The following is a 17,500-nucleotide window of genomic DNA, read 5'->3' on the forward strand; positions in this document are numbered from 1 at the left end:
ATACATATACATACATATATATGTACGAACGTACATACATACTTGCATTCATACATACAAACATACTCAAATACATATGTACATACATAGATGCATATATACATATACACAGATACATACATATATACATATACATAAATATACATAAATATATACATGCACACATGCATACAGACATAAATCATATCCATACGATCATGCATATACATACATATATACATATATATATATAGATCCATACATATATACATATACATAGATACATAGATATATACAAATGCATAGATTCATACATGCCAACATGCATACAGATTTATAACATCATATCTACAGAATCAATCATTCATACATACGTACATACATTGCACATATGTACGCATACAAACACGCATGTATGCATACTTAAATCTGTGTGGAATTCATGACTAACAGATTGCAATACTTAAACCTATACAAACATAAATGGTTACATTCAGACCCGGAGATCACAACTAGATTTCAAGGCTCCTCATCACCTGATTTTGTGTTTACCTGAAGGCACCTCGTACAGGCTCGGTGCAAGTGTACCCAACAGCGATCCCACCCACCAGTATCTTTGTATGTGTTGTCCTACTTGTCAGAAGCTGTTAGATAAGGCCAACTGATAAATCAGCTGAGACGTGATAAAACAAAAATGTGTGCAAACTACATGCTTAGCACCTTGGTTGTGGGTCCACGTTACTCTCACTCTCACTCTTGCTTTTACTCTTACTCTTACTCTTACTTTATTACTCTTATTCACTTTCAGTCCTACTCTCACTAACTCTTTTTCATTCATTTTTATGTTTTATTCCCACCTATTACACACGAGGTTAATCTCTGAGAATAAAAATAATTTCGAAATGACAAAAAATCTAATTTGAAAAGGAAAGAATATAAAAGTCTTTTTCGCATAACCATTTCCATCTCCGTCCCGTCCACGACTTGCAAAGGTCCTAAAAGAGAAAGAAAGAAAGAAATAGAGAGAGGGAAAAAGATATACATATATATATATATATATATATGTATGTATATATATATATATATATATATATATATATATATATATATATATATATAAAGAGAGAGAGAGAGAGAGAGAGAGAGAGAGAGAGAGAGAGAGAGAGAGAGAGAGAGAGAGAGAGGAGAATCGGCAGACAAGAGAGAGAGAGAGAATCAGGCTGACTGAGAGAGAGAGAGAGAGAGAGAGAGAGAGAGGAGAGAGAGAGAGAGAGAGAGAGAGAGAGAGAGAGAGAGAGAGAGAGAGAGAGAGAGAGAGAGAGAGAGAGAGAGAGAATCAGGCACACTGAGAGAGAGAGATAGACAGAGAGAGAGAGAGAGAATCAGGCAGACAGAGATAGAGATAGACAGAGAGAGAGAGAGAGAGAGAGAGAGAGAAAGAATCAGGCAGACAGAGAGAGAAAGAGAGACAGAGACAGAGACAAACAAACAAACAAACAGAGAGAGAGAGAGAGAGAGAGAGAGAGAGAGAGAGAGAGAGAGAGAGAGAGAGAGAGAGAGAGAGAGAGAGAGAGAGAGAGAGAGAGAGAGAGGCAGAAAGCGAGAGAGAGAGAGAAATAGAGAGTAAAGGATCACGTCCGCAGCTCTTCAAGAAATCGATGATGGAATTCAAAGGCGAAAGTTTTCATTCTAGGAATAAAAGCAAAGGCGGATATTGCGCGAGTCGCCTCCTCCTCCCTCTGCCATTGACGCGGTCCGAGGAGGTTATTCTTTCCCTGTAGAGCCATCTGGCTTCGTTGGCTCAGACCGCCTCATGTATCTACTGTTTATACACGGGAATGTGGCGGATGGCTGTGCAGACGCGCATGCCGGGTGGAAAAGGGGGAGTGTTTGGATAGAAGAAGGAGAAGGAAAAAGAGTGGAAGAGGAGGAAGGAGATGAGAAGAGAGGAGAGAGGAGGGAAGATAAGAGAAGAGAAAGATAGGGGAGACGAGGGGAGAGGAAATATATATAGAGAGATGAAAAAAAGGAATGATGAGAGACTCAGACAGACAAACAAATAGAGAGAAAGAGGGAGGGAGGTTGCGAGAGAAGGAAGAAGGGAGGGAGGGAGGGAAGAATGGAGGGGGAGGGAGGGAGGGAAGGTGGGAAGGAGGGGGAGAGAGAGAGAGATGGATATATGTATTTCAATACACACAGACATAGTGTGAGTGTGTTCTAGTATATATGCATACATATATGCATACATATACACATATAAATATAAATATAAATAAATAAATAAATAAATATATATATATATATATATATATATATATATATATATATATATATATGTATGTATGTATGTATGTATGTATGTATGTATGTATGTATGTATGTATGTATATATATATATATATATATATATATATATATATATATATATATATATATATATATATATATGTATATATATATATGTACATATATATATATATATATATATATATATATATATGTATATATGTATATATGTATGTATATGTATTTATATATATATATATATATATATATTTGTATATGTACATATGTACATATATATATATATATGTACATATATATATGTACATATATATCTAAATGTATATATAATATATATATATATATATATGTACATATATATATGTACATATATATATATGTAGATATATATATATATATGTACATATATATATGTACATATATATATGTAGATATATATATATATGTACATATATATATATATATGTATATATATGCACATAAATATATATATATATGTACATATATATGTATGTATATATATATATATATATATATATATATATATATATGTATGTATATATATATACATATATGAATATACACATGTATGTATATTCACATATGTATATTCACATATGTATATATACATATATATATATATATACATATATATATATATACATATATATATGTATATATATATATATATATATATATATATATATATATATATATATATACAGATAAGTCAAATAATACTAAAATACAGAAATAATTTATGTGTTGACATGCTAGCAGAAAATATGCATCGCATTATGCGAAAAGGCAGCTCCACAGAAAGCCACATTCCGCCCTCATTCATCCTGTTTGAGGTCATAAGCCACTTACATGACCGCCCGGTATTCGAATGACACTCGTCACTCGCTTCGAACGCAGCTACTTACAGCAAAATCACTTAAAGGATCATTAAAAAAAATAATTACCATGATTTAGACTTTCTTGAACATAAGCCGCCATTTCTGTAACCTGTCAGCTGACGAAGTGAATCTGCGCTGGGCCCTCCCTCATTTAATCCCTCTCAGGGTGTATTTCCCCTCACGTCCCTCCCCCCCTCCCCCCTCATGACACCGATACCTGAGGCCCCCGAATCCGTGAAGCGTAATACACCTGCACCCGGCGAGGCTGGGGTCCTGCGAGGCGCTGCTTTGTCCTCCCCGCGCACGTCGTCCACCGATAAGCAAGAGTGGGACATCCCTTTGCCCCGTGACAGCTGAGGCTCCCCTTGAGATATGTCTCGGGAAGGTGACCGTGCTGGCGGCCTTGCTAGCTGGCCCGAGCCCACTTTAGATGTGTGAAGGTTCTTTTGTATCTATATGGATGAGAGATCCTCGTTACAAAAAAAATCCTTAATGTTAGAAATGACATGAATTATAATATTAACATCAATGATACCACTGATAAAAGTAATAGCACTAATTATATCAAGCATAATAAAAATGATAACAATAAAAATGATGGTGATATGATGATGATGATGAGGAGGATGCCTACTCCGTTGACGATGATGATGATAATGATGATAGTCATCATCATGATAACGATTGTAATTACGATTATGAAATTATAAATGTAGTATCCTTCAAACTCGGATCAACATGACTGATTCTCTTCATATCTATAGCTATTTACATGTCATGGATATATATCGTACTAGTAGCAATAACAAAATGTATGATCATAGTGACGGAAAATAACACATAAAAAAATCAGAATGTACAGATTAAGCATTAATAAAATCTACAAATAGAAAATGACAGTAACGTATAATGTAGTTGTATTGTCTTTTGGACACCGTGCAACTTTACTAAACGTCAAGCAATTTCATCAACAAGTGCGCAACCCGTTTCCGCGGTAGTCAAGCTTAGCTAAGCTTCGACTACCGTGGCCGCGTGTAACGTGGTGTCATTTAATCCCACATCATGCAGCTTTCGCTAGTGTAATGTAACTTGATATAGTGTGATGCTGTTGTGTGGCTCTGATCGACAAGGGGTAACTTGGATAAGTATGATGTGCGAGGCTCCGCGTGGTGTAATCTTGTCCCGTGTGGTGTTACTTGATACAGCGTGTTGTACTTTAGTTTAAGAAATATAGACTGATGCTGTCTCGGCATACATTATTCCAGTGTGGTGCAAATACGATCGACTCGGGTTAATTCGGGTCGGTGAAGTGTGGCCATGTGTGTCAGATGCCGTTTTGGAAAGATCTTGTGCGCCGACCTGATGCTGAATAACACCAACGTCCTTGGCACGGTGTGTGGTAATGTAGTCCGCTAAGATATCGTGCACTGAAAAGGGCGTGTTGTAACATGATGTGGCGTAATGCATCTAAATGGCGTGTGGATACGGCGGTGCACCGCATGCCGTATCCGACACGGACTCTCATAATGAGTCATTGTAAGGAATGTCCTACGGCAAAGGCAAGCAAAGACATTTCGTCCAGTGCGGTATGCCACGATGTAGTGCGCCCTACTGTGGCCAAGGTTGCAAGTGTCATATGACCCAGTAAGGTTCCGTCAACGGCATACCACACCCGAGAGCCAAACAGTGGGTCGGGCGTGCCACTCTCACTTTCTTCTCATCCATATCTCTGCTCTCTTTCTCCACATTTCGAGACATGTGTCATTCGCAGCTTCGAATCGAAACCCTGTCACATGGCTGTCGAATCGGTCATGTTAAGTTCTGAAATGAATTCTTTATAAGATGCTCCGTGTTTTGTAAATAATACCAAGAGGTCGATGAACCCTCACCACGTTGCCGGATCTTGCCTTTCTATCTGCCATTTCTGCCATCGTATCGAGAAACAAAGAGATGAGAGAAACAAAATGCACGTGGCCTCTTCCTTGTACAACTGTGGGCAGACCAGCCTTAAACTCACTCTAAACAGATGTTAGTAGTGTGTTATGGCAAGGCAGCGATGGTGAAAGGGGCTGAGCGTACATGCTGAGCATGGCACACGAGTCATACTTACCTGGTGCGTAACATATGCCATGTGCTCTGTACGTGTTGCCCATTCAGGCTATTCACATTCTGAACTTTAACATTTTACAGAAGTTCAGTGTTCGCAGTGGGAAAATTTCTCGGGGCATTTTCTACTTGGTGAGTGAATACACAATCACAGTGACCTCCCCGTTCTCCCATCCCTCATTCCCTTCCCGCCATCCTTCCTAGATTCCGCTCTCCCCCATCGTCCCCTGTTATCTCCCCCACCCTTCTACTCTCTTCAGAATGGCATTAGATGAAGATGCAGTATTATGGTATGTAGATTTGACTTAACGTATATTCTGCATGTATACAAAAATAGGTATAAACAAAGGCATGTAACATAAAATTTTGTTTGTTCAGTGAGGATGATGCTATGATTAACCATACATTTCCCTACAAAGGCTAGGGTTACCGACTTTTTTCTATCGAAGTATTATATTGATATATGTACATTACCTGATATTTTGCCCATCTCTTCGCTATATTTTGTTTCGCCTTATCCAATATTTACACATTCGTCTGCGCTGAATCTTAATTTCACTTTCTCTCCCTCCTCCCCCTCTCTATCTATCTAGCTATCTATCAATTATACTATCTCTCTCGCTTGCTCTATCTATCTCTCACTCTCTCTGTGTATTTTTCGCTTTTTCTATCCATTCCCTGCTCTCTGTCTATCTCTTGCTTCCTATACCTATCTCTCGCTCTCTCTATTCGTCTATTACTCTCTCAATCTATCTCTCGCGGTCTATATCTGTCGCCCATTCTCTCTATCTCTCGTTCTGTCTTTCGCTCTCTATATATTGCTAGCTCTCTGTCTATCTATCGTTCTTTCTGTCTATTTCTCGCTCTCTCTCTATCGCTAGTTATCTGTCTGTATGTCGCTCTTTCTATCTCTCGCTCTTCCTTTACTCATCTTTCGCTCTCTCTCTCTCTCGATCCATCTATTCCTCACTCTATCTATCTCTCGCCCTCTATCTATCTCTCGTTCTGTGGATCTCTCGGTCTCTGTACCTATTCTCGCCCTCTCTAAATACTTATTACTCTCTCTTCTATCTCTCGCTCTCTCTTCCATCTCTTGCTCCCTCTTTCTCTTTGGCTCCTATTGTCTCTTTCTTACTCTTAATGTATCCATCACTCGCTCTGTCTCTCTCCCGCTTTCTCTTTCTCCTTCTCCTTCTCTTTTTTCTCTCCTGAATAATTTTAAAAGGACAAATAATACAAAGAATCAACAGAACAGTACTGGCCGGAGTCGTGTAAGAAGTGTAAACGGTTGACGTATTAATTCACTGCCTTTACTGTGCACTGTATGTTTGTATTCTGGTATCATACAAAAAGAGATAGACAGATCAGTAGATAAATCTCCGATACTGCATGTTCATACGTATACAAACACACCTACACACAAACACATGTGCATATATATATATATATATATATATATATATATATATATATATATATATATATATATGTGTGTGTGTGTGTGTGTGTGTGTGTGTGTGTGTGTGTGTGTGTGTGTGTGTGTGTGTGTGTTTGTGTGTGTGTGTGTGTATTAATACATATTCATGTATACATAAACACACACATGAATGTATGTATGTATATATGTATATAAGTGTATAGACAAACCTCCGAGTGTGGATGTTCATACGTATACAGACACACATACACACACACACACACACACACACACACACACACATATATATATATATATATATATATATATATATATATATTTACACTCATACATACACAGATACAGACGCACGCATGCACGCGCGCACACCCACACCCACACCCACCCACCCACCCACCCACACCCACACACACATATATATATATATTATACAAAGATAGATCTGTATGAATCTGCGCGCTTGCGCGTGTGTGTATATGTGTGTTCGTGAGCGTGTGTATGCATTTATGTAGGCATGTCTACGCATATGTACAAACTATATGCGTGTTTCTGTGCGCATAAATCACCTCTGCGATAATGGTTCCCCTATGAAGTAACGTCATTGAGGAGTTCATTCTGACAATAACGTTTCTTCCTTCACTGTCCCACTTCTCGGCGTGCAAAGGGTCAGGTCACATTTGTAACTTGAATCCTACTAAGATTATATGATTATCTTCCCCCGCTCTGCATTGTGTCATATACACTCGACATCCCCTTCTGCTGTTCTTTGCAGCCATCGTTTCTCGGACTCTTTGGGCGGCCCCCTTTTTCTGCTCTATGGCTTCCTCCTTATTTCGTTTATGTGTTGCTTTGCATGTCGCGTTTTGTGTTTATCTATGAACGTAGATGCCATTCATTCATTCAAATAACTACTAATCTATTTGTATATTTAATTTTCATTCACGTTTTGTTATTTTTCCATCATTTGCGTCCACTGATTAGCCTTTTTTCAAATTCTTTCTTCAGCCTCATTAATTGCTAAATAACAAAAATATAATTGTGGATTCACTTTCATCTATCATTCACATATCTACCCTATATTCATTTATCTTTTATCATTCATTCATGTTTGTTCATCCATTCATTCATCCACCCCTTTGTTTGTTTACTTTTATTACTCCGTTCACCATGCTCTTCACTGATTTCCGGCTATTATTGTTTCCAGTCTCTGACATGCGAACAACAGGTGTTATTATTTCCTTAGTTCCGTGTTTTCTCTCTTTCTCATTGCTTCCTCATATTTTCATCTCTATCTATAGTTGCCTCTTTGCCATATATCTGTTTCTTTCCTATAATTATTTCAGCATCTCTTTCTCTCTCCCTCTCCACCCTTTGTGTGTGTGTGTGTGTGTGTGTGTGTGTGTGTGTGTGTGTGTGTGTGTGTGTGTGTGTGTGTGTGTGTGTGTGTGTGTGTGTGTGTGTGTGTGTGTGTGTGTGTGTGTGTGTGTATCGTATTCTACAACTCCCTTTTCCCCCTCTTCCTCTTCCTTTCGCTCCTAATCCACTCCTTATTTTTCTTCTCCTCCTCCATTCCATCCACCGCCTTGCTCTTCCTCTCCCTCCCTCTCTTTCTCCATTAGCCCTTCTTCACCTCCTGTTCCTTCAACCATTTTCCTCCTCTCAACAGCTGATCGAGGGTCTTCCTTCGGCCACGCTACATTGAAGCCGTAAGCCTTGTTTCTCGCTGACAAACCATGTACAATTTTCCGGGTAGAAACGCAATACCCGGCGGTTATTGCGTTATCCCCTCGGTCCTTTCCGATTACATTTCACGCCTCAGACACATTCGTAAACAGGCGACTGGTACAGTGACGTATTAAAGACATTCTTAAATCTGTATACTAAAACGATTATTGTTGTAGGATTTCAGCTTATTGCGTCCATGTGAAAGTCGTCCATATATGCACCGCATCCATTTGCTGGAGTGTAATGATTAATCTCTCAGTATCAAATGCTTCTGGGTAGAGTATCCTGATCTCTATTGCTTGTCTCTACTCTCTCTCTCTCTCTCTCTCTCTCTCTCTCTCTGTTTTTCATCTCTCTCTCTCTCTCTCTCTCTCTCTCACTTTCTTTCTTTCTTTCTCTCTCTCTCTCTCTCTCTCTCTCTCTGTTTTTCATCTCTCTCTCTCTCTGTTTTTCATCTCTCTCACTCTCTGTTTTTCATCTCTCTCACTCTGTTTTTCATCTCTCTCACTCTGTTTTTCATCTCTCTCACTCTCTGTTTTTCATCTCTCTCACTCTCTGTTTTCATCTCTCTCACTCTCTGTTTTTCATCTCTCACTCTGTTTTTCATCTCTCTCACTCTCTTTTTTTTCATCTCTCTCTCTCTCTCTCTCTCTCTCCCTCCCTCCCTCCCTCTCTCTGTCTCCCTCCTCTCTCTCTCTCCCTCCCTCTCTCTCTCTCTCCTCCCTCTCCTTCCCTCCCTCTTCCTCTTCCTCTCCCTCTCCCTCACCCTCTCCCTCACCCTCTCTCTCTCCCTCTCCCTCACCCTCGCCCTCGCCCTCATCCTCTTCATCTCCCTCTCTCTTTCCCCTTCCTCTCTCTCTCTCTCTCTCTCTCTCTCTCTCTCTCTCTCTACTCTCTCTCTCTCTCTCTCTCTCTCTCTCTCTCTCTCTCTCTCTCTTTCTCTTTCTCTTTCTCTTTCTCTTTCTCTTTCTCTTTCTCTTTCTCTCTCTCTCTCTCCCACACACATACACGCGCGCGCACACATAAATGTAATCACCCACTCACTCCGATTATCTCTCAACAAAATACAAGCAACACAACAAAACGCGACAAAAAATAATAAAAAGACAGCGATACGAGCCGTGGTTGTGGTTCCTGATGTATAAACTGATGCAACGTTGCTATTGTTCTTTTGCCAGTGATGACGGCCACAACAGCGAGAAATAGGACGAGATATCACACCCATCGCATGTGAATATCTTTCTGTCTGCTGTAAGTAAAACAAAATGAGGAATAGAAACGTTTTTGCTTTACGAAAGATAGGTTTTTGAAAACTAAGTTGGGAATGACTTGTCATTAAAATAATATAATGAATGAGAAAAATATTTTGCCTTACTAGAAGTGTATTTTGGTGTATTTCTGTGTTGATGAAGAAAAATATGTGATGACGGTATATAAAAAAAATCTGACATTGCGTTATCACCCATGTATAGTCAAAGAACACAAATCACCATCATTAGCAACACGGTTATCAGCCTTTCTCATTTGCTAACAAATAAGAAATAATAATCTGTGTATAGCTGATTACCCATGTTTCACATCACTGACATCATATATTGCAATATTTCTACCGTGCACTCCAGTGTATAATTCAGATATATTCGATATATATTCATTGTCCATTAACACGCTTTCATATTTCACTTTGATTAAGAGAATCCACACATGCAGTTATGGTATTAATTTCGTCTCTATATACAGGGCAGTCATTAGCTGAATAGAATTATACTTCCATGCAGTAATATGCAAATGAAGTGAATCGTCCTCTACGAAAACGTGGATGAAATTCGGAGTGTTATCGGCAACACAAAACAGCCAGATAAGAGATAATCCTAGAAGACTGATAATTTTAAGATTATCTTACACGATCACGATATGAAAAGAGGAGTCGAGTATATCCTGAGAATATTGCAAGGACCATTATTTTTATCGCAACACAACGCGATTTGCCATCTACTATATGTCTTATCTATCTATAATGTATAAATTCAGTTGTAACCGAAAAAAACAGATAACACTTTTATGCATGTCATGTACTTACTCGACTTTCATTTGAAACATGGGTACTTATATAGTTATATTCCGTCTGTCACACCAGTTGCCAATGTGACATTCTCTGTATATATCATTTTCGAAAAAAAACGCATTTAGAGGAACAGTTCGCGGATATTTTCCGAATTTCTTGTTGGCTTTCTCTTCTGACTAGAAATTATATACATACACAATTTGCTAGAAATTATATACATACACAATCTAGCTGTAGGTACTTAGATCAATAATTTTCTTCTTTCTATCTGAAAATTATATGACTATCTTCATTCCATCGTTATTTTTCATTGTTGCAAGTTGTTATTGCTGTTATTTTTGTGTTTTGGCAGATAAATAACATACTCTCGCCTTCATCCTAGGTTAACCCATCGCCCTCTGAAGCAGCGCCATGAACAACGGATGCGTGGTACTGCCGGCGTCTTCAGGTGAGTAATCCAAATCTCTTTGATAAAGAAAGAACTACAAATGCCATATGGTGAATGACTCATTCGCAGAGACTAAAATTCCAATCGTTTTTATTATTCAAATGACTGAACTTATTGCAGACACATGCTTTATGCACGTGCAAATGCATAAATATGTATCTACATGTTTATGCATGTGAGTAGGGATAGAAGGTTTGTGCTTGTATAAGTTTTATGTTACATTGGAAATAATAATATTTGCAGTTTTAGTAACTGTTATCCATATAATGATAATGTATTGGTTAAGGTGGTAATCATATCATAATCAGCTTTAGTATCACTGTCACTATGAGCATCATTATCATCTTCATATAATCATCATCACATCATCATGACTATGAGCATCATTATCATTATTATCAATATGATTATGACCATCATCGTTACTATCACTGCCATCACCACCACCGCCATCATCATCATTACTACTACGATAGGAAGTATAACAATGATTATGCCATCAAAATACTTTCCATGCCTTACTAGGCTATGACAAATACGGGTTCATCCCTCAACCTAAAACCAAACTACAATTAAAAAGGATGATTGATATTAGTATTCTCAAAGAAATCTTTTCTTTATCAAACGAAGAATTGTTCATTTATGGTTGTCAGGTTTGGTCATGTGAGGATAGGAAAGGTTAAGTTTGGTTAGGCTTGAGAGGTTAGACTGGGTTAGATTAAGGCCTTATCACACTAGCTTTTTTTCCGTCAATTTTTGCGTTTGCGTCTGAAATTGAGGCTTTCCGATCTTGTACTACGAAGGATCTTTACAGCTAGAATATTTTTTATCTGTGGTAAATTAGACATAATTAGTGATTGTAAACATAAGCTATTTTTGAATATTCGTAAATATAATATACATCATAATATTTCTTTAAAGTAATCTAATAAAATTAAATAAAATAATAAAATAAAAGAATGTTCCTGTGATTCCCGGGACTTCACTCCGCTAGCGCCATATTCACAATTTCTTTTATATAATAATAGGTTGTACGTATTACTTCTCTAATGATTAGTTACAGCAGTCAAGACTCAACCCTACTGACGAATGCGAGGCAATAAAAGTGCACGTTTCAAAGCAAAGGCCGCTAATTTGCCTTCTTTCCTCAGAGGAAACCTACTTGGCTTTTCGTCTCTTTCCTTCCTTTGTTCTGCAGTCTTTGGGTTCCTTTGCTAATGAAAATGTGGACCGTTCCCGTAATTCTTTTTTTTTTCTTTTCTTTTTTTTTGATTAATGCTATTTCTGTTTTTATTGTATCTATTCATTATCTGTTTGTTCTTCCAAAACAATGCCGGGTCTACGCTTTCAGCAAAAGTATTTGGAGTTAGATTAAATGCATTTTTATTGTAACATTCTTTAGTAATGTTGATTGTAGTATAGCAATCTCGACTATTCTGTTCTGTGTATTTTTAATTTGTAACCATTAATGCTCTAATGTACTCTATACTTTCAATATCAGAAGCATCTTGACCTGAATTTAGTGATGGAAAATAAGCATTTTCCTTGTAACATACTTTTGAATCATTTGTGCTAAACATATATTTGTGGGAGTGGATATGAACAGGAATACGAGTGTGAGTGTAAATGTAAATAATTTTTTATGAGCATTGGCTGATTATGAGTAAGGGCGTGAGTGTGAGTAGAGTATAAAAGTGAATGTGAATATGAGTATGATTGCATGTTTGTGTGTTTATGCGATAATAAATTAAATAAGCCAAGCAGGAAAATAAATATGACTTGCACTCAAAATTCAACATAATATAACCTATAAACATCAAAAAGTCTACCTCAGTCAGAGATACTGCAAACGTTCATTTCACGAATATTAATAAACACATCAATAAATCACTTTGATACCTTATCTGAAATCTGGCGAACCCAACTCTCTTTGGTGCTTCCTGGCAATGCGATGAAACTGAAAGTGTATTCTTATCGCGTCTATATCTTAACGGTGAAAATAAGTCGAACAGTAAGAACTTTAAATATTTAAAATACGTTTCCATATCAATTACCAAATATAAAATCTAAATAATCACAACTGCAATGAGACAAGCCGTGTAATACTGACTATTGTTTCGTAAGGTAAAAGTTATAGCAATGATTTGAAAATAACTGAAATGAAAGTTTGTGAGATACAAAGTTCGTATCACACATTGTCATTATTATTATTATTGTCATTATTATTATTATTATTATTATTATTATTATTATTATTATTATTATTATTATTATTATTATTGCCATCATTGTTAACATTACTATCATTAGTACCTACCATCAATGCCATTACTATTGTTATGATTACCATTAATATCATAATCATTTCCATTCCCATTCCCTTTATCAATATCATTGTTATTATTACTATTACTGTTAACATTATAATTTTTGTCATAATCGTTATAATAATAATCTTTATTATGATTGTCATTATCATTATGATACTAATAATTACGATCACTTATAATTATAATCATAATAATTATAATTACAATATCATTATACTTGTAATTATAATAATTATAATTACGATTATCATTATACTTATAATTATAATAATTATAATTACGATTATCATTATAAGTTGTACCATTGTTATCATTTTGTCATAATTATTATGATCATCATTAACATTGATATTGTAATGTTACACTTATTATTAATATTATTACTATCATCATCATCATTGTCGTCGTAATCGTTATCATCATTACCATCACCATTATCATTATCATTATCATTATCATCATCATCTTCATTATTATTATTATTACTATTGTTGTTATTACCATCATTATTATTCTCATTATTACCATAATCATTATCATACTTGTCATAGTTACTGTTATTGTCATTATCATACTTATAATCAACGTTATTGACATCATTATTATTTTTATTGTTAGTATCATTTCTATTATCATTATCAGTATTAATGCTATGAATATTATAATTCTTATCATTATTACTATTACTAGTATCGTTATCATTATCATTACCATTATCATTCTTATCATCTTTTCAATCATTTTACCATTCCTATGATAATTACCTTAATCATTACTGTTATCATCATCAACATAATTATCATACTATTACCATTACCATCAATATCACAATTACTACCATTACATTATATCTACTATTATCTACCGGTGATACCTACATCCGTAACCCGATTACACATACGGAAAAGAGGTTAGACAGATAAACATAGCTTATCAAAACCTTTAAAGCCATGTTTTTTTTCTCCCATGCCTATTGGGGCGGTCGATGAACTTTTGCCTCATTCGTCTCGAAGCTGTTAACAAACTTCTCAATGCGACTCGGACAAAACGCACGAATTTCTAGGCATTCCCGTGCTATCATTATCAAGAGACCCACATTACGGTCCAATATTCCCCCCCCTTTCAGATAAAGAAAATATATTCTTACTGTTTAAATGCGCAAAGATTCCCTGATGGGATATGCAAAGTCAGCAGAAGAATTTCCAGTTGGAAGCATCATTTACGGAAAAGGAAATGACGTTGGCAAATAGATGACGCTCTGGAGAAGCCTCCCCTGCCAAGACCAGTCTCCATTGCGTAACGTGGCTGGCAGAGAGCGAGCGTTCTAAAGAGCTCGAGAGCCTGATAACCTTCGGCAGCAAAGTTCCGTAAAGTTAACGGTGTTATTGCAGACATATATTTATTTGTTCTGGGATCTTAACTCCGGCTTCAGCGTTCTTCATCCTTGTCATGCTCTCCTCCACTTTCCCAACTGGTCTCCATTGTTAGATGCCCTTCGCGTCACAATACCTGCTGACCCCCCACTCCCTACCCCTCCTCCATCCCTCCCTATCCCACTTTTCTGCCCCGAGAGCCTTTGTCGGATTGCGTTAATCTCTCTCTCTCTCTCTCTCTCTCTCTCTCTCTCTCTCTCTCTCTCTCTCTCTCTCTCTCTCTCTCTGTGTGTGTGTGTGTGTGTGTGTGTGTGTGTGTGTGTGTGTGTGTGTGTGTGTGTGTCTATCTTTCTATCTGTCAGTCTCTCTGTCTGTCTCTCTCCATAATTCCAGACCTGATCGCCATTAATACGTAGAAACAAATCTCGTAAATTGAAAAAATCCCAATAACCATCACCTTTCCTCATTTCTTACATTTTCCTTCTACAAAGAGTTATATTTTGAATAATTTGTTATGATATTGACTGAGGGAGAATTATGGATAAAAATCTGCATTAGAATTACCTCTAAAAAGGGAAAAAACACGAAAGGAAAATAATATATGATCAGGTCGAAAAACAAGTGTATATGATACTCTACGGCTGAATAGGGAGGCAGTACTATATAAACAGTAACTAACCAAAATATTACGCTATCTGGTGCTTCCGCTGGCGCACGTGACGCGAAAACAATCCCTAAAATTTATAAACCGTACTTTTGCTTCCGACACGCTTCTCATTCATTCTCTCTCCTCTCTCTTTGTCTATCTGTCTGTCTGTCTGTCTGTCTGTCTGTCTGTCTCTCTCTCTCTCTCTCTCTCTTTCTCTCTCTCTCTCTCTCTCTCTCTCTCTCTCTCTCTCTCTCTCTCTCTCTCTCTCTCTCTCTCGGACGGCGTATGATCAACCTTTCTGCATTCTTGAAGTTGCATCCATTCTAGTGTGCACATGCTCGTTATCCCTTTTCCGTGTTTGACCTCAAGCAATTGACCTTGTTCTGCAGCAGTCGATGACGTGCGCCACACCCACTGCGCTATCGATGACATTTCACATTTGAATAAGCCTCGGCGCTCTCTATCAGCTCCCTCGTAGATTTTGCACTCGTGCGTCTCTTTCATAAGAGTGGCATGTGCCATTTCGTAAGACATCTAAATGCTTACCATAGATTTTATTGTGAACTAAGCTACCCGCCGCTGGTTGATTTTATATAAACCTTCTTCAAGTGACTGCAAGCAAAATAGGGCTATAATGCTATATGTAGATAAGTACACTTTACAGACGTTTCTTAAGCACACGAACAAAAGCGCAGTTATTCGTAAAGCCTCAGACGAATTATGTTGAATGAGATATAATTTTTTTGCTCGTTTTATGATAAAATGCGGATGATAAAGTGATGACCATGCCAGGAGATTGGTAGATTACAATTCAAAATCCAATCGCCGGTGCACCATTTCAAGAGTTCATTGACCCCTGTCCTCTGAGCACCACAGTGTTGCCATATCGCCTTGAAGATTTCTTTTTTTCCTTCCTACTCACAGTATTTAAATTCGTATGCCATTTAAAGCCTGAAAAAATTACGTCATAACACCAGTGTATTAACAATCAATAAAACCAAACGAAGGATCACACATTTTCGAGTGAGATCTGGACGTTAGTGGCACAACCGCAATCAGTGAAAGCGGCGTTTTCAAGGCGCCAAATCTCGTAGATAAATACTCTCGTTGTAGCTTTCATCGGTTAAATTATTTATGGCGCGGCGGAGAGAGTTATCATGGTGAGGACGTCAAGTAGCCATCCATATGTCACCTTATTTAAGTCAGCAGGAGCAGGGGAGCCCCGCCGTCGCTCCCCGTCCTCAGTGACACGGACGCGTTCAGCAGGACTCGTTCGTGTTCAACAGTATCCATGGCGATTGTCTGCACATCAAGGCTGAGTTATTACACACCCTTGCAAACAATGCCATTGAATGCAAAGAAGTCGCTAAAAAAACACAAATATTTCCTCCCTGATACTTGCGCATGCGCGCCATGCTAGCCGTCTTGGGGGCAATAGAAAACAGTCAGAAACATTATGTGCGGTTGTGAGTACGTGTGTGCATGTGTGTCTCCTGGGATGTTTATGTTGAGCGCTGCCATCTAGTAACAAGAGCTGTCACAAGTATCCCGGCGAGCGTTGCTTATCGTTACTTCCATATTATGAAGAAGATTGCCGTGACCCAGATGACGCCCGGAGCCCACATGCGTGTGCCACTGTTCGTCGTCCGCCTCAGTGTTCATCCTAGCCCGGTAAGTTGTGCATCCCCGCCCGCTGTCCTCACCTACACGTTGTCCTCACCCACCCACCCGGCCCTCACCCGCCCACCCGGCACTCACACGCCCCACACCCGCCCTTGCCCTCCCTTCCGAATTCCCTCATCCTTTCTATGGGTCATCCGGTTTGCAACTCTCATCCGCTAACCTTTCCCTTAGCCTTGCCTATTCATCCGCCAAAAGGTCTTTGGAATGAGTACTGTTTAATCCATCCACTGTTCTTGTTAATCCGCTATCCTCATCCACTCGCTTCCTCGCGTGTAAGTCCTCATCCATACGTGCCGTCACTTCATCGGCTGCTAATTATTCAACTTGACAGAAATGAATAACGTTATACGTCCAGCAAGTGTTCTCCCCAAACCATACTTTCCTACAATACTTTCTCATTACCGTCCCTGCTAACATCTGCACCTCACACTAAATGACCCTATCATTTCCCATTACCATCTATCAACCTGATGTCCAAGGTTTTGTACAATCCAAATTATC

General features: G+C 38.0%; 2 protein-coding genes across 7 annotated transcripts in view; one reads left to right on the forward strand and one right to left on the reverse strand.

Moving 5' to 3' along the window:
* The window catches only part of LOC138861866 (uncharacterized), a 473,897-nt gene that overhangs the window by 196,295 nt on the left and 260,102 nt on the right, over positions 1–17,500 (reverse strand). The gene's annotated exons all lie outside the window — the stretch shown is intronic.
* The window catches only part of LOC113827872 (uncharacterized), a 21,656-nt gene continuing 13,748 nt past the window's right edge, over positions 9,593–17,500 (forward strand). The window contains exons 1-2 of one of the 2 annotated variants that reach the window (XM_027380809.2): positions 9,593–9,702; positions 10,899–10,964. In XM_027380809.2, the coding sequence (XP_027236610.1) occupies positions 10,928–10,964 (37 nt within the window). In that variant the 5' untranslated portion in view covers positions 9,593–9,702; positions 10,899–10,927. Of the gene's footprint in view, positions 9,703–10,898; positions 10,965–16,520; positions 16,988–17,500 lie in introns of those variants that run through there. The other variant, XM_027380810.2, reaches the window with a different exon arrangement.

This window comes from Penaeus vannamei, chromosome 5 (genome assembly GCF_042767895.1).
Source record: "Penaeus vannamei isolate JL-2024 chromosome 5, ASM4276789v1, whole genome shotgun sequence".
NCBI classification, from domain to species: Eukaryota; Metazoa; Arthropoda; class Malacostraca; order Decapoda; family Penaeidae; genus Penaeus; species Penaeus vannamei.